This window comes from Lonchura striata, chromosome Z (assembly GCF_046129695.1).
Source record: "Lonchura striata isolate bLonStr1 chromosome Z, bLonStr1.mat, whole genome shotgun sequence".
Lineage (NCBI taxonomy): Eukaryota > Metazoa > Chordata > Aves > Passeriformes > Estrildidae > Lonchura > Lonchura striata.
The window spans coordinates 56,167,607-56,184,533 of record NC_134642.1 but is presented as its reverse complement, the minus strand read 5'-3'; the positions used below and the strand labels follow the sequence as shown (position 1 = coordinate 56,184,533).

At 34.8% G+C, this 16,927-nt stretch overlaps 1 protein-coding gene across 1 annotated transcript in view; it reads left to right on the top strand.

Annotated features, from left to right (window-relative positions):
* Nucleotides 1–16,927, top strand: part of HSD17B4 (hydroxysteroid 17-beta dehydrogenase 4) — a 61,418-nt gene that overhangs the window by 27,817 nt on the left and 16,674 nt on the right. The window contains exons 17-20 of the mRNA XM_021546256.2: nt 1,196–1,261; nt 11,227–11,296; nt 15,277–15,383; nt 15,655–15,741. Of these exons, the coding sequence (XP_021401931.2) occupies nt 1,196–1,261; nt 11,227–11,296; nt 15,277–15,383; nt 15,655–15,741 (330 nt within the window). The remainder of the gene's footprint in view (nt 1–1,195; nt 1,262–11,226; nt 11,297–15,276; nt 15,384–15,654; nt 15,742–16,927) is intronic.

The window sequence follows — 16,927 nt, the reverse complement described above, 5'->3', positions numbered from 1 at the left end:
GTTGAGGTCTGTGGTGAGCAATGTTTTGTGTAAGTCATGTGTCTTCCTAGAGTTGAGGGTTTCTTGATCTGTGGGTAGAGTGGTTTTATTGATAATTCACATGTTGGCTGGTTTTAATGACTCAGTAGGTCAAAGCTGTGTTTCTTTAAACAAGCTGGAAATAGACTGGCAAGTCATGCTTGCTTTGAGAATGTGTTTAGGTAATGTTCTTGTTGTTAAGCCAATTGTGTAGGTCCACTGTAGTTCTCTGAAGTGACAAGAGGAGTGCTGTTATCAAGACTTCAACCCAAGAAGTGATCTTTCTCTGTGTTAATAAACAGGGAAGAGCCTTTGCTTTTATTAGACATGAAACTACAAAGCACTTGCTTTCTTTTTATTTCTCTTTCCTTTGGTAAAGACCTTACACAAATTAAGATAAATGAAATTACTACAGGTGAGAATCAATTTACTTCCTTTCATTTTAGAATCTATGCTAGTTTCTTTCTGGACGTTTTTGTTTTGAAAATACAAGGAGTAGTGGAGAAAAAAAATATGTCAGCTACTTTAATAGCTTGAATTGGTTATGGTGTACTTTGTCCTGATCTAGGATGTTCTCCATCAATCTGTTCATAAGAATTATGTCTTTGAACTATGAAGCTGTAGATTGCACAAGGAACAGCTTTTTTGAAGTAAAGAGGGGCTTTTAATATGCAGCATGTAATTGCAAAAAAAAAAAAAAAAAAAAAAAGAAAAAAGTATAAAACAAAAAGGTGCTGGAAGCTCATAAAGGTGAAAAGTAATGAAACATAGTGCACAGGTGAGGTAGTAAATAATTTTGTTCTATATTGTGCTTTTAAAAGTATTATTTTAAAAGATTCAATTTTGTTTATGTGTTCCAAAGCATTTTGCTATTCTGTGAGGCAGCTATTTTTTCCTGAGTGAATAATTCTTGCTTGGCTTTTTTTGGATAATTTGGAAGAAATGTTATCAAATACATCAGGGAAATAATTTAACTGTAGGCAGGATCTGATGCCTCAGAATCACTATCTTTGTAAGGCTAACCTTGTTTTCTGGACTAATGGAGAAAGGATAGGAGGAAGATTACCAATTTGGTAAATATTGTTTCTTTTTATATGTAACTAGTATATTCTGTTATTAGGTATGGATAAAAGATTTTTGCTGTGAAATATTGATAATGCTATTATTTGTGCTTTAGTTAACAGCAGTTCCACCCAAGAGGCCCCCTGATGCTGTAATTTCTGATGTTACAACAGCTGATCAGGTAAAGCTCTGTGTTCTTTAGGTGTGGAAATCTTTGTTTTGTTTGGAAAAAGGAGTGTTAAATGATGTTAACTAATAGTTTAGGTTTTCTGATATACCCCAAGTATTTATACTTGCTTATTTATGTGTATATATATATATATATGTGTGTGTGTGTGTGTGTGTATGTATGTGTAAAGCTAAAATTTCTTCTAGCTTATGACAATGTGTTCAATGTACTGTGTAAAACATTCTTTTCTTAATACTGATAAAATTTTATAATTGTTTATTACAAATTTTATATAGAAGGAGGAGATGAATGTTTGTACCCTGTTGTGCTCTTGGAAAGAAGGTTCAGGCTTTCTGAGAAATTTACACCACATAGTGCAAACAAACACATTGTGACAAAAAAAAAATTGCTTGTGGCTCACAGTTTTGAAAAAGTTAAATTTTTGTAATAGGAGGAGTCAAGGGAAACCTGAAATACTTACAGACACTGTCTGGATGTATTTCTATTTGTCCACATTCCCACTGGTTCACAAGCATCTGTTTTACCCAGGCAGAAACCTGTGCGAAGAAATATAACCTCCTCTCAAGGTAAAACCTGCAGGTGTCAGACAAATAAGAAAGGAAAGTCTGTAGCTACCAACGTTAGGATACTGAATGGTGTTTCCAAAATCAACCTATTCATGGCAGGTGGCTGTAGCTTTGGAAGATGATATTAAAATGTTGAGCATTAGCTGAACTGCGGTAATTGCAATGTCTGCTTAGGCTCTTGCTGATTATATATGGAATAAGTCTCATACAGCTGATTCTTGTGCTTGAAGTCCAAGTTATCCCTACCCACATCAACTGGGAAAGAGAGCCAAGATCAGCATTTTTGTTTATGTCACTGATGTACTGGCTGCATCCTAAAATTCACAGTGTTGGTCTAGGAGGTACAGGTGTTTTAGTCTTCTGAATAGGCTTCATTGAAAATTGGCAAGGTGAGCAAGGAACAGGGAATGGTGAGAAAGCACTTTTCTCCAGACAAGTGGCTAAATATGGTGGAACGTGCTTTCTAGCAGCTGACCCTTTATTAGATGAGATAGAGCATCTCTAAAAGTTCAGTATTTAGAAGTGTTTATTTAGAATGTTGGAAAGATTCTCCACTGCATGATAATATTGAATTGATTCCAGGCTCATCAATTTTCACATGGTATTTATGATTGCCTTGTTCGTATGATAGTTATAGTTTCTGAGCATTAAATCTGTATGTCCAGAATTATTGTGCACACAATGCTCGAAATTCATGAGGTAAAAGGTAGTAATAACACTATAACACAAAAGTTGGGAAACTTGCTATTGCAAGATTGATTCTTGGAAATAACAGAAGTAGTAGAGAATAGTCACTTCACTTGCTTTTTTTTAAGATCTACTCTGACAGGTAGATATATAAAGAGAATTATTCTCTAGTTAGAAGTTAGAGGAGCCATAGCCAGTGGACTTTGATAATCACAAGACAGCTTCTGTACCAAATTTTTCAGTAGTATTTGATAATGACAGGGTGGATGTACAAGAAGGGGGAAGGTGTAGCACTCAGGAACTTTACAGACTTTCATGGGAAGGACAGCTTGGGAAAGTATTTTACATTTACCAAGATTTTACATTTATATGTCTGTGGAATGACACATAACTGCCCAAAATCTCCTTTAAAAAATGGAAGCTGGCATGCAAACTGCTTCAAAATTTCTGAATGTCTTAGTGTTTAAATGAAAAGTGTGTTGGCAGAAATGACTGTTGCCATTCAACTATTGAATTGTACAGAATATAAAACAGACTGGAAGAGTCAGTTTGCATATGGCATTTGATTTAAGTTAAATTGTACTTATGTCCAGTGATAGTTGTGACACGCAATTTTTGTGTTACCATTATTACGTGGTTAAACTGCTCTTCATAATTAGCATTTTTTCCTTTTTCATATCATGATTGTGTAGTAAGCCGTCTGATAAATAGACTTCCATGCATAATTTAGAAACATTTACACACTTGTCTTTCACTGAAGATAATAACTGTAGTTACCTTGAAAGTTTATTCAGTTCTAACTCTACTGCAGTGAGTTTTTTCCAAGAGGAAGAGTGATGCAGACGAGATGAAGCACCGCTTAGCAAGGAAGACACTGGGAATGGATGGCTAAATAACTGTTTCTGCCCATCACCGTGTATTCAGCAGAAGAGAGGGTACAGCCACCTACAGTTTCTTGAAAAATCTTTGTGTTATGTGACTGTGGACAGAACAAAGTAATCCTTTTGGTTAGAAGTATCAAAGACTAATAGCGAGAGGTGTAATATATGTTTATCCCTCTCAGGTCTGTACCCATTTCTGAGAAGTTCTTTACATTCCAGCCAGTGCGTGTGAATGAGTTATAGTACCATGATGTAAGCTTCTTAAAGGTAAAAAGGGCTAAGAAAAATTTAGAAGTATCTGATTTCCTAAAAGCCTTTAAAGCTTAAAATTGCATCTTGCTGAAGAAGGGCATAAAATATTTCTTCTGTATTCATGAATTTTTCTGCAGAGAACTAGATGACAATTTTTGCATCTTGCCGTGCAGAGATGCATGTGTGTTGTGGTATTTTTCTAGCTTGTTCTGTCTCTGTAACTTGAACTTCTAGACACACTGCAATAAGTCTTTTGAATTAAATAGACCTTCTGACAGAAGATCAAGATGTCTAGAGTGTGTTTGACTATTAGCCATTAGCAAGGAATGGATCATTCAATTTCATCCCTATAGGGAATATTTAATGTAGTTACAGTGCTTTTGTCCTGACAGTTTTCAAACTGGGGGCTTAAATTAATCAATCAAAGTGATTTTGCTGAATAGTTACTAATGCAATGAAAAATAACAGGCAGGGAATGACTTGTATTTCTGGAGAATTTTGTCTGCATATAACTTTCACTCTCTTTCTAAATGTGTTGATTTCTTGGGAATTCATTTTCTGATGACACACAAGGTAAGCTGCAGTGCTTATTTAAAGTAGATAATACCTTAACTAATACAAGCCACTTTTGAGGGAGGAAACAAGTGAGGTGTCTTCAATTTGTTGTGGACTTTCTATGGTTGGTTTGTTTGCTTGTAGAAAAAAATTAGTGTTCTGATATTCTACAAGTTTCCTTCCAAAAAACTGTTCTCTATCTTCAAGTATCAGAAATAATATTCAGAATACACAGTGGAGTGACAGCAAATGAACAGCGTAACAGTAGTGCACAGGATGAAATTATTGACCACGTAATTTCAGTTTTACTGTTCTCTGTTTTCTTTCACCTTTTTCTGAAAGCTACCTGTTTGGTTTCCAATATGGCGAAACTAAAGCTGTAGTATATGGAATTTGCAGGACTTCCAAGTTCTTGTTAATGTCAGCTTATCTCAATAGAACATTTAGTAATTTTACAAAATATTTGCCAGTAGAAAAAATCTTTTTGCTGGCAAGAGTATCATGTATTTCTCCAAAACATTCTCCCACTCTGAATTGTAACTCTGCATGCTTGTCACTTATATCAGCAGGGAGAAATAGACATGACAAAAAAGTAAAAAGGAACATTTAGACAGGTTTTGAAAAACATGGTGTCTCAGCCTGTAATGCTTTTGAATCAGTTGTGTACATGGAACTGTGAACCCTTTAAGACTGTGCAATGCAGTGTCATGTGAGCTATCACATGCAGATTGCTGCTACAGCAGAATTTTTTTCAGATTTTTTCCATACAGTTTGGAGATCTCAAACACATGGTACTTCTGCTCTAAGGCTTCCAGGGGCCAAGTAGTTTGGCTATTCTTGCTTTCAGGAGTTTCTAAATTCTTCTTTAGAGCTGAATGAAGCTGAGCCTAATACTGGTCAGTTAAAGGAGCTTATTTATATCCTGTCATTTTTAAGTTGCTTTTATTTGAAAAACTATGATAGTGGTGTAAGTGTTACAGATATCTAAAAGATAAAAATTCCAAGTAAAGGTTGTGGGTTTTGTAGTCTTAATCTGCTTTGTGTGCAGTGTTTAATGATGCAGTTTCCAGTGATGCTGGCATGAATGGTGTGCTTTTTTCCCTCCTCTTCAGGAACTCCTTCCACATGCAAGGAAGGCTGTAGGCATCAACTGAGACAGTGTAGGAAGTCAGTTTTCCTATATTATTTATTGCAAGAAGTTACATTCTGAGGAGTAATGAAAGGAAAATTTATCACATGGTGAGAGACTGGTTGGAACTGCAATTGTTTGATGATGGATTTTCTGTACTTTGTTCTGTGGGCCACTGTCACCCAGATATCCCAAAACACTCAGACATGGGTGCTCTTTAATCAGTAACTGATAATAGAGGAGTAGACAATAGAATTTGGAAGATGGAATTCGAGAGTAGGACTAGCCGGAGTATGTCTGAACATCACAGGCTGAAATTGAAATCCCCAGAGGCTGTGTTCTGAGCTTGTAAAATTGTTCATCAAAAATGTGAGGTGCTTTAAAAATCTAGGCCTTCAAATTTTCCATTGGAGAGCTAGAATTTGTTTCTGCTACTTGACAGTTACCTTTTCTCCTTGTAGTTTCTAATCTATAAAGCAAGAATGTTTATAAATATTTGAGGTCTTGTAACTATGCAAAAAATCTTTAAAGGAGTGGCATACAGCATCAGATGGTGATTTTTCTGACTATGATACAGTTAGCAGCATAAAAAAGGGACATATATACGCACTATATAAGTGAATATGATTCTTTACTCATCCAGAGATTTTGAGTAAATTGATTGACAGGATATGAAGAAATTGCCGATTTTTAGTGCTTTGGGGTTTTTTTCAAACATTCCATTACTTTTTGTTTTCTCTGAAAGAGGAGAAAATAATTTAGGCCGCTGTCCTGTTTGAAGTAGTGTTATCAGCATCCTGTGATTAAGACTACAGGAGTCCCCTTCCCTTCCTGAATCATTCTCAGTCCTGCAGTCCTGCTCATACTGCAGCTATCTGAGTTTAGTTTTTTAGTGTGTCAAATTCAGCTAAAATTACAGTTCCTAATGTAACTGAGAGCAGTTGTGAAGACAATTATGCAGGAATCAAATTTGTTGTAAGAAAGTGGACTTCACAATAAAATCTTACTAAGAAGAATTCTCGGAATGAAAGAGGAGTGTGGGAAGCTTTTAGTGAATGCTTAATGAATTATTAAGCTAAAATCTACTATGAAGTGTTTTCTGCCTTATTGCCAGTAGATCCATTATTTTGAGCTTTTCTTTACACCTGTGGATGGTGTGATAAGACCCTTTCAAGCTTCTGTGTAGTTGGAATGTGAATCCTTATCTGTGGAAAGCCATCTTTTATTCTGCAGTTTTCATATCTGTTTTAATCCTAAGAATATGTAAATATTTGTGGTTTTAGACAATTTAGGAAATGAGGAAGGAACAGGAAGACTCAACAGATCAATACCTGGCTCTGAGCCAGGTGTCAGTGGCATAATTTTGGCACAACAGCAGGTCTGCTGTCACGTGGATAGAGTACACCTGTCTCAAAGGCATAAAAGATTTTTGCACAGGAGTTAGCAGGGCTCATTAAATGAGTTTTAAACTAGATTTGAAGCAGGAAAGGGGGTAAAACTAGGCTCACTAGAGATACGCATGAGGGCAGTGTGGCAGTATTTGAGGGAAGATGTCTCAGTGGAGGTGGAATCCACGTGTCAGCAGAGACAGAAGAGTTACTGATCTGTTAGAAAACATGGAAGCACTTGAGAGTTCCTACTAGTGTAGGAATTGCATCTTCTTACTCACAAAAAGGTGATGGGATCAGTAGCCCAACTGAAGTGCATCTACACTGATGCCTGCAGCATGGGCAGCGAACAGGAGAAAATGAAAGCTGTTGTACAACAGGAAAGGTATGACATAGTTCCCATCAAAATATTCTAATTTATAACCTGTTCTGTAAAGACTGTAGTACAGCATGGCCTAAAAGTGTGTAAATTTAAGTGAACTTCAGGCAATAGAACAAAAGAGCCTCCTGAGAGATTCAGTGATTTTTTTTCTGTTTATAGCATAAATAATTTGTTTCATGGTATAAAAAATGATATTATGGAGGTTCAAAAATATGAAAACGTGACAGAAGAAAAAGTACTAAAACAAGAAAGGATGATAGAAACAAAGGGATGTGAAGTCTTTGCTAAGATTTTATGGGCTTTCTGTCATTTGTTTAGAAGTTTCAGTGTGCAGAAATGGTACTCAGAGAACTGTTATATAGTAAGTGTTTATAAAAGAATTACTCTGAACATTTCTTATTAGTGTTAAGTTTTATTTAATCCCCAGTCCTTTGTGTTTATACTTGTTGGAAAGATCAGAATATAATTTTTTAATCATGGCAATTTTGACAAATATTTGAGATCTTGGTTTACGGTAGAATTTTGTGTATTAAAGTGATAAAAGAAAAGGTACTAGTCTGGCAGTCTGGTTAGACAAGACGGTATTACTTGGCAACTTTGTTTCTTCCCTTTGTGTATATATACATGCCTTAGTAAAGGCTGTAAAATTGTTAGTCCATTTGAAGTTCCCCAAAATGAAGAAATTTGTTGTTGTTTTTTTTTTATTATTATTATTAATTAAGAGAGGCATTGTTAAGGGAAAGGCTTCTTGCATATTTGTCATGCTACTGAAAAATGATTAATGTTTTGTGAAGTCTGTGTCAGACTATGTAAGTTGATACTAAATTTGAAAAATATTCGATATAGACAAACAGAAAATGTATGAATAGTGCAGGGTAAGGAAGTTTTATGTACAGTGAATTACTTATGTACTATGCTAAATTTGAGCCCTTGAAGCATCAACACTGCCATTTTAACTGGAAATATTCACTGTTCTTAAAGTGAATGAGAGCCCATTGGCACATGCAGGGGAGATCGTGGAGTTTTTTTCACAAGATGGCTTGACTGCTTTTTGTCTTAAATAATCTGTAAAAGCATACATGCATGTTCATGTCTGTACATACGTGTATTCATATAGACAAATCTTTATTTGGTAAGGTAAGCTTTTGGGTAGAGGCATTTTTCTGCCCAGTTAGAAGGGAAAATACGTGGATAGTTGACTTCATTTTTCATTAGCTTTACCACTGACCTTTATTACAGTCTGCAGGAAGACTGAAAAATTGGCACAGACAGGTTCGATATCGCCTTTTCTTTTGTGGTCTGTCAGAACTCCTAAATTGTTAGGAAATGAGACTTGACAGTTTGTGTTATTAATTGGAGAACAATTTAGCCATATTATGACTGACTTCAATCTAATGCTTTACATCAATTGATTCTTGTAATCCTTCAAGGATGTTTCTTTTGCTGGTTGCTTGGCTTTTTGTTTTCTTTTTCCCCCGTCCCCTTGATGCTGCCACTTTTGAAATGTCTTTACTGGAGTAATATAGAAAGTAGAGTCAACAAGGCATTAAAGCAGTTTCATTTTCATGTTAACTGTAGTTTATAAAAGGAAGAGTTACCAAAGATTGTGGTAAATGAAATTTGTTGGCAGACCTGAATTGGCTGCACTAAATCTGAAAAAAACTGTTATAACTGTTTTATTCAGTTCTGCCTGTGTTTTTCCTAGTTGTGACCAGTGTCACTGTTGTTATTGAAAATACAAAAAGATTAATAATTTCCCAGATTAATATGTCAGAATTTTAGTTAAATACATTGACCACATTTAGTTCTTCGAACACAGTTGTTTTCTAACTGCTACCTTTATTTTGTTAGCAAAGCACAAGTATTTTTTACTACAGTAAATTTAAAAAGCATTTGGTACAAATATTGTTTCCCAGGTAGTGCTTATCACTCTAAATAAATGATTAGTTCTTATAGTTTTAGTAAGTAACAGCTGCATAGCTAGATTTGAGTTTTGGGCTTAACACAGAAATTTGTCTTTTTTTTTATGATCCATATATTGAATTTTCCAGTACTGCAACTAAATGTTATTTGCTAGAATTAAATTTTTTTGCAACAGCTCTTTTGTGAAGACAGCCTCCTGACAACTTTTGTACAAATTCAAATTAATTGAAGAATGATAGTAAGACCATAGAATTTTAATTTAGCTATGAAGTTACTTAATTATGTAGTAATTTGGTAGCTGGCAATTTTTTTCTTGAGTAGCAATATACTGTTAGATTTCAGACTTTTGAAAGAAAAGTTTGTAAAAGAGTAATGAAGGGGGATAACCTATTTCATAGAATTCTGTTGAAGAATTCTCTTGAGATTGTCAGATTTAAGTTTACTTGTGTGAAAAGACAGTATGGGTCTGTCTCTCACTAAAAATGTCTTTCACAGTGTTATAACTTTTACATGTTCAGGAAATTATTTGCCCTTTCTTTGGTCCTTTTTAGGATCTCAAATAGAGACCCAGCTGAACTTCAGTCTTACACTAGTATTAAATCTCCAGTCTTCATTATTTTCCTGAGAAATTGTACAATTAATTAGAAAATAATTGAAAAAAAAGTTATAATAAATACACCTTTTTAGCAAAGATAAAGCTACAGTTAGAAGTTCCAGATCCACTGTTGTCTTTTTTTTCCAAAAGGAAAAGTGTTTCAAAACCAGTAAACAAATACGTAAACAGCCACTGAGGAGTATTAGCTCACTGTTTGCCTTTCTAAGATTTTGCTAATGTTGTACAGTTCAGGGTTTTCTTCTTGCTGTTTTTATTGTCTGGTTCCAGCTCTCACAGAAAGCAGAGACAAGGTCTTTATATTCCACCTTAGCTCAGGCTCAAGTTGTGAGCTGAAAATTCCTATGAGAAATAAGAGAGAGGTAGAGCTTAGTGTTAAAGCTGTAGATAGGTAGAGAAATGACCCACATATTAATAGATTAAAAAAGAAAACAGATGCATTATGATTTAAAATGGTAACAAGAGTTCAGAACCTCTCTAGTTACACTGTCTGCCTCAGACTTGATAGATAAACAGTGTTAGACATATGTTGGAAAATAACTCCTTTCAGGAATCTTTTTATTTTTTCATCCTTCTCTTTGAGAAATCTTCTGTCTTCTTTCCTCCAAACAGAATTTAGTACAGTTTATCCTCATTCAAATAAATACATACCATTTTTTATTGTCGTAGTTCAAAATGCTGGGAAAAAAATCTTTACTGACAATGCATTCCAAAGGCCAACAATGTGCTTGACTAAAGTACAGTTTGTTTTCAGTTTAAAAGCTTTTTTCAATTAAATCTGTGTTCAATTTGTATATGTCATTGTAATTAAGCTGCTAAATTCTTGGAATCTTCATTAGTTAATGTGATGTACTGATTTTCACTGTACTTATGGGAAATTTTTACTAAAGGGTACTCCACTATAATTTAGTCACTGGATTCCACTGTAATCTGTTGACCAGAGAAGATTGTATTTCAGAAATATGCACATGTTGGCTTTTGATATCTCCATAATATGGACTGCTGGCTGCTCTGCATGTACAGCAAATACAAGATTTGATAATGAAAATGCTAAAGCTACACAGGGAGAGAAACCTCAAGTATAGTAGCCATTTTTTTAATAGTTTCTCAGGTTTATTCACATTCACAGTATATAAAACACACTAAATCTGTATTTCTCTACTTTTTTAGTAACAAAAGAATATTTAACATGAAGCAGAAGTCTTCTAGAAAGCTTGTAGTGTTACTTTACGGTTTTGTTGTTTTTGATACTGGAATCAGTTGCCCATTAATCTGCTATGAGAGAAGTATATAATAATTTAGAAAGAAAAAAATTAGGGCTATTTCTGATCCCTGTAAGATGAATCTGTTGTTAGAAAAGCATGATACTGTGTTTCTATGTTACTAGAAAAATTCATATATATACTTCTGTTTTATACTGTGGATAAATTTGTCATGGAAAACAGTAATAATTAGTTTCCATTTTATGTACCTTGTTGTAGAGTATATTATGTAAGGTCTAGTAAAATAGATTGTGATATGTTTCTTAATCTTTCATGAACTTCTGGGTGACTCCTGCTTCTCCTTCTCTGTTTCTGCAGGCTGCCCTGTATCGGCTAAGTGGGGATTGGAATCCTTTGCATGTGGATCCAAGTTTTGCTGCTCTTGGAGGTGAGCTGATGGGGATACCATTGTGTTAATACTTGGATGAAGGATAATGTAAATGTATTTTTATCTGTTTTCCTGATGTACATCTTTAACAACTTGGAAAAAGCAGTGCTTGTTTTATAGCTGTTGTTAGAGTCACCAGTTAAATAATTTCAATGTTCTGCATGACACTTTAGTTTGAAGCATTGCTTCCTGCAGCTAGAAATGGGGAATGGTGCTTGGACTTTACTTACAATGAAAACATACTTTCTAACCAGTTTTGCTTTAGATCTTGTTTATTGCTACTATCCTGTTATTACAATGTGTGTTTCATAAGCAGGAATAATTGATTGTCAAAGCTTCTGAAGGAATTCTATAAATTCTCTGATATCCTACAGAACTATATCTCTGATACAGTTCTTTCCATCTGAATAATTTTGAAATTATGTGGGTCTCTGTAGAACCTTTTGTTCTTCAGTGTAGTCTTCTCAATCCCAATAAATCCAGGAGGGCAGGAGAGAGAGAGCTTGTTAGCACTTCTTTCCTATAAAATTGCCTAACTACAATTCTTGCTAGCACATTAACTTGTTAATTTACAAAAGTGTACATGCCAAAGCACCAGATCAGTCTCGACTAACTAATACTTGAAGAGATGCAATTAGTGAAAAAAAGTGTTTTCTTGAAATTGTATTGTAAAGTTATTTTTTTGCACATATTTTCAGGCCTTTTAAGTAGTATGGTTTGATTATTCCAGGCAGGCAACAATTTGATTTACTTAAGAAATTTTCCTGAATATTTATGCTATCATCAGAAACATTACATCAGATTACTAATCTGTAATAATTAGTCTGCAGTTTCCTGATGAATTTTTTTTAATATGCAACTATCACTTGCGTATTACTCTCATATCGTGTTCTTATCAAGATAAATAGAGCAGAGCTATGCTTCCTTGCTCAGATCACACTTACCATACTTTTGCAAATTATCTTTCATAAATGCATACTAATTAGTTTGTTAACTCAGTATTGTATAATTCTATGTAAATTTGTGTTCATAAGTAATGATTGTCACATACTAGAGTCCAAGAAGAGATTTCCCTAAGTTGTTAAAGCTTTCTATTTTGTTTATGATATTGGTTTGTTCATGATAGTGATGGAGATGAAAGATACATGTTTATAATTGAAAACCCAGTGTTTGGAATAATAATGGTGCTAATAAATAATAATAAAGCTAATAAAATAAGAGAATTAGAAATCTTCTACTGTTCACACAAAGGGCACTGGGACAAAGACATGGAAAATGAAATTAATACTCTAAGATATCCCATTGTCTCAACATAAAACTGCTGCACTGGATTTTGGAACTATGATAGTACCCTACCTAATACAAATACTATCAAAGAAGAAATGACTATAGAAATAGTCCACTTTTTTTTTTTCAGTTGTGCAAATGTTTTTTTTTTTTTTTTCGGATCTATTCACACACCTTCTCATCATGTAACAATCTGTGGATGCTCTCCTTTACTGTATCTCACCAGTGTGAATGGGAAACAAGCATTCAGCATAATGCATTCATATCATTCTTGGATTATTGTTAAGACTTCTGTGGCTAGACAGGAGTTTCAGAAGACATAAAACCACATGAAAGCACCTACTTATATTCTTGTGCCTTTATTCCTGTCTCTTGTGTTTCCAAAGACTAGCAAGCAACATTTACTTTGATTTTGTTTCAGTCTAAACACAAAGTAACCTGATTAGTTTGCAGACTTTTTGAGTATGCATTAATTTTATAAAGAAAATACTGGGAAAATAGGATTGGGTATATTTGGCTGTTTCTGAGTTCTGAATAGAGTGAGTGCTTTCTGGTTTTTGTATGGTGAATTAAATTGTGTTTTTGAGGAGCTAGATGTCACTATAACATTCTGAATGGGAGATACTGAAAACTGATGATATTACAATTGTACAATAATCTGACTGCATGGTAACTTTGTCTTTTCAGAAGAGTGTCCATTGTGTACAAAATAGTGTTCTGTTAAAAGTGTGCATACTAAAACATTTTATGGGAAAGAAATGACAAAATGATCAGGCTGGAATATTTACAGTGAGAAAATAGATTTATATTCCTTTAAGGCTGTCATTCCTTTAAGCGTGTCATGTCTTGTAACCTAATGTGGCAAAATTTCTGTTTCTCATGCATAATTATGCTAGCTTTATCTTTCCTTTGGTCTCATAATCCCCGTATTTCTCAGCATTGAATCTTCCATGGCCTAACTTCAGCTTACAACTAATTACCACACAGCCACTTGCTCATTCCTTACTTCTCCCCTCCCTGTTTTTCTCTTCACTTCCCTTTCCTCTCCCACCCCCACTCCCAGTGGGATGGAGAGTAGAATTTCAGAGAAAAAAAGGTAAAACTTGTGGGTTGATATAAGAACACTTTAATAACTGAAGCAAAGCAAAATATTATACTAATAATACTATTGCTGCTGCTACTGCTACAAATAATAATGAAAAGGACAGAGAAAAAGTGAAGAGTAAAATTCAAGAGAAACAAGTGCATGACACATTTGCTTATCACCTGCTGACCAATGCCCAACCCATTCCTGAGCCATGATCAGTAGCTCCTGGCCAGCTTCCCTCAGTTTATATCCTGGACATGAGGTTCTTCAATATAGAATGTCCTTGTGGTCAGTTTGGGTTAGCAGTTTCAGTTATGCTCCCTCATCACAGCTTCTTGTGCACCTCTTTGGTGGCAGATCATTGGTCACAGAAGAGTATTTGGCATACGTTGGATGCTATTTAACAACAGCTGAAACATCAATGTATTATCAGCATTACTGTCACACTAAATTCAGAGCAAAGCATTGTACAAGCTACTAGAGAAGAAAATTCATTCTAGCCCAGCCAAAGCTAGGATGGAGTCCTTGTGGCTTTTTAGTCTGTTTTGATGGTAGTTTCTTTTCTTTTACATCTTCCATTTCTTTGCTGGCTAGACTTTGTCCTGTCTCTACTTTTTTTGTTTCATTTTGCTTTTGGTTTTTTTTCCAGCTGTTGTCCCTTCGGAGAACATTTTGTGCTGCATAGATGCAATAAGTTGTTAAGAGCTCAAGAAAAACAGACTGTGGCAGACAAGAGTAGCATATAAATTCTGGGCAAAGCAACTGTTTTTAGTGCCAAAGTTGTACAGCTCTGTCTGGATTCCATGGGCTTTTCAAGTGTGATCAATTACTGTTTACCTGCCTTGTCAGGTCAGAACAACCTGTTAAAGAAATCGGAATATACAAGCAACATTTTTATAACTTAACTCTTGCTCTTGAGCAAATCTGAGGGCAATTGTCAAAGGTTTATTTTGGCAGATTTTGACAGTACTGGAGAAAGATCCAACACTAATATAAAGCTTATCCTCTGCCGAGGTTGAGCTCCTGCTTCAGAGCATAGGAGTTTGAGGAAACTTGACAAAAATGTCAGTATAAGAAAAACAGTGCAAGTTTTCTTTTCTATTTTTTTAAATTTCTAAATAATGGTAAATTAATCCTAAAGCGGGCGTTGTATTAGAAGACTTAGGCCAAGCATGAATAGGAATTCCAAACAGGAAATATCAAATAAGCTTAGTATTGCCACTTTTTAGTGATTACAATACCTCTTACCCTTAATGTATGTACTTCCATTTAGCTGCATGTCTGATGTGCCTATGCATGCATACTTAACAGATAACCTCCTTATGTTTAATTTTGTCACCTCTACATGGACTAATTCTACTTCTGAGTCTGAGACAGCACAGGCAGTGCTAAGAGTGCAGCTTGTCACCGAGCACTTTCTTTTGCTCAAAACTAGAGGAAATAATAAATAGTAACAGACACTTTTTTGTTGAGATAAATTAGGTTAAAAAGAAAAATAATTAAGAACACTAATGGGGAAAATACTATGAATAAGGTATAGCTATTAATAGAAGCTGCATTCAAACTCCTAATATTAAAAGTGCTAAAATGTTACCTCTTTAAATAGGATTTGAGAAGCCTATACTTCATGGACTATGCACCTTTGGGTTTGCTGCTAGGAACGTTTTGAAGCAGTTTGCAAATAATGATGTGAACAGATTCAAGGCAATCAAGGTCTGTGTGTTCATTCTTTGAAGTAAATTTTCTGGATTTTTTTGGTTTCAGTCCCAAAAGAAATCTTAAGTGGGAGGGAAGTTTTTCATTATGTCTTAACTACCAGAATTTTTTTGACTTACAGCTAAATATTTAGTCTTTCTACATTAATAGTTGACTTAATTTTTCTCTTTTTATCATTTAAGTAGAGCAAATGTGCTTAAGCTTTGCATTTACATATAGCAGACATCTTTTTGCAACCTCACTTTTTTTTCTTTTTTTTTGGTTTTAGGTTCGCTTTGCAAAGCCAGTGTATCCAGGGGAAACTTTGCAAACAGAAATGTGGAAGGAAGGAAATAGAATCCATTTTCAGACCAAGGTCAGAACAATCTCTTCACTGTGGGCTTCGGAGAAAGATGTATTGGTTAAAAGACTGGGGATATGAGGAGGAGCAAGAATAGATGCCTCATTAAACAGCACATCATTGGCAAAGGCTTTGTAAAGAAATTAACTAAATAGAATGAAAGAGTCCTACTTATTTTATGGTGTCACTAAGATTTGAATAGAAGTACCATTATAATCACAGGACTTAATATCCTTGTATTAAATGGGGACTCTTTTCATTGTGTGTGCATTTTTTTGTTTTTCCACTGGGGAAAATAATAGCAGTCATCCTCAGGTCATCATAGTGTATATTTCTTTCTGGAGTTATGAATAACTTTTTGTATTCATATTTTTTTTTAACATTTATTTATGTCAATCAGCCCTTAACAATTTAGGCATGTAAATGTGCTGCAGATTTAGTATATACTGGGTTAAACTTAAGCTGCAGCTACACAGAATAACTTCCTGTAAAAGGAAATTTCATAGCAGTTGAACATAGTAACTACAATAAAACAGAGTATACACTTCTATGAGATCTGGGTTTGCATTATATGAATTTCTTTGGTCTTGCTAGTAGTATTTTATGTGGCTATCCTGTAATCCTTGTTTCCATGTCATAGGGTACTTAGTGAGAGCTAAGGGTAAAACTCCATGTAAAGGGCACAAAGTAAAAGTGAATGTCATCTTTTGCGTAGCATCATATGACATTTTCACTTTCTTAACCTATGATTTGATACTGGTATTTGTCAATATTTTCTTTGACTTATGCAGTGAGAGTTACATTGCTTTGCTGGCCGAAGTTTGGCAGCATTGTCTCCATAAAAATGTAGCCAGCTCTTGATTATTGAGTAGGGCTGCAGGTATAGTTGCAGCGGCAGGGAGAATTAGGCAGGCAAAAGCAAAAAAGGAGAGTTACAGGAACAGAGGAATGCCATATTCATACAGCTTTCTGAGGATATACATTGACTGAAGGAAGCAAATATTGTTTGCAGACCTGATGGGTTTTAGCAGCTACAGAATTTCAGAATGGTAACAATGTAGAGACTGCTGTATAGATAATCTCCATTTCTAATTACTAGTAGCAAATGAGGTTGTTTGGCGCCTCAAGTGAACTTTGAAAATTACGGTAGCGATATTTAAAAGGTTGTATCACCCTGTCCTGACAGAATCTAGAATTCATG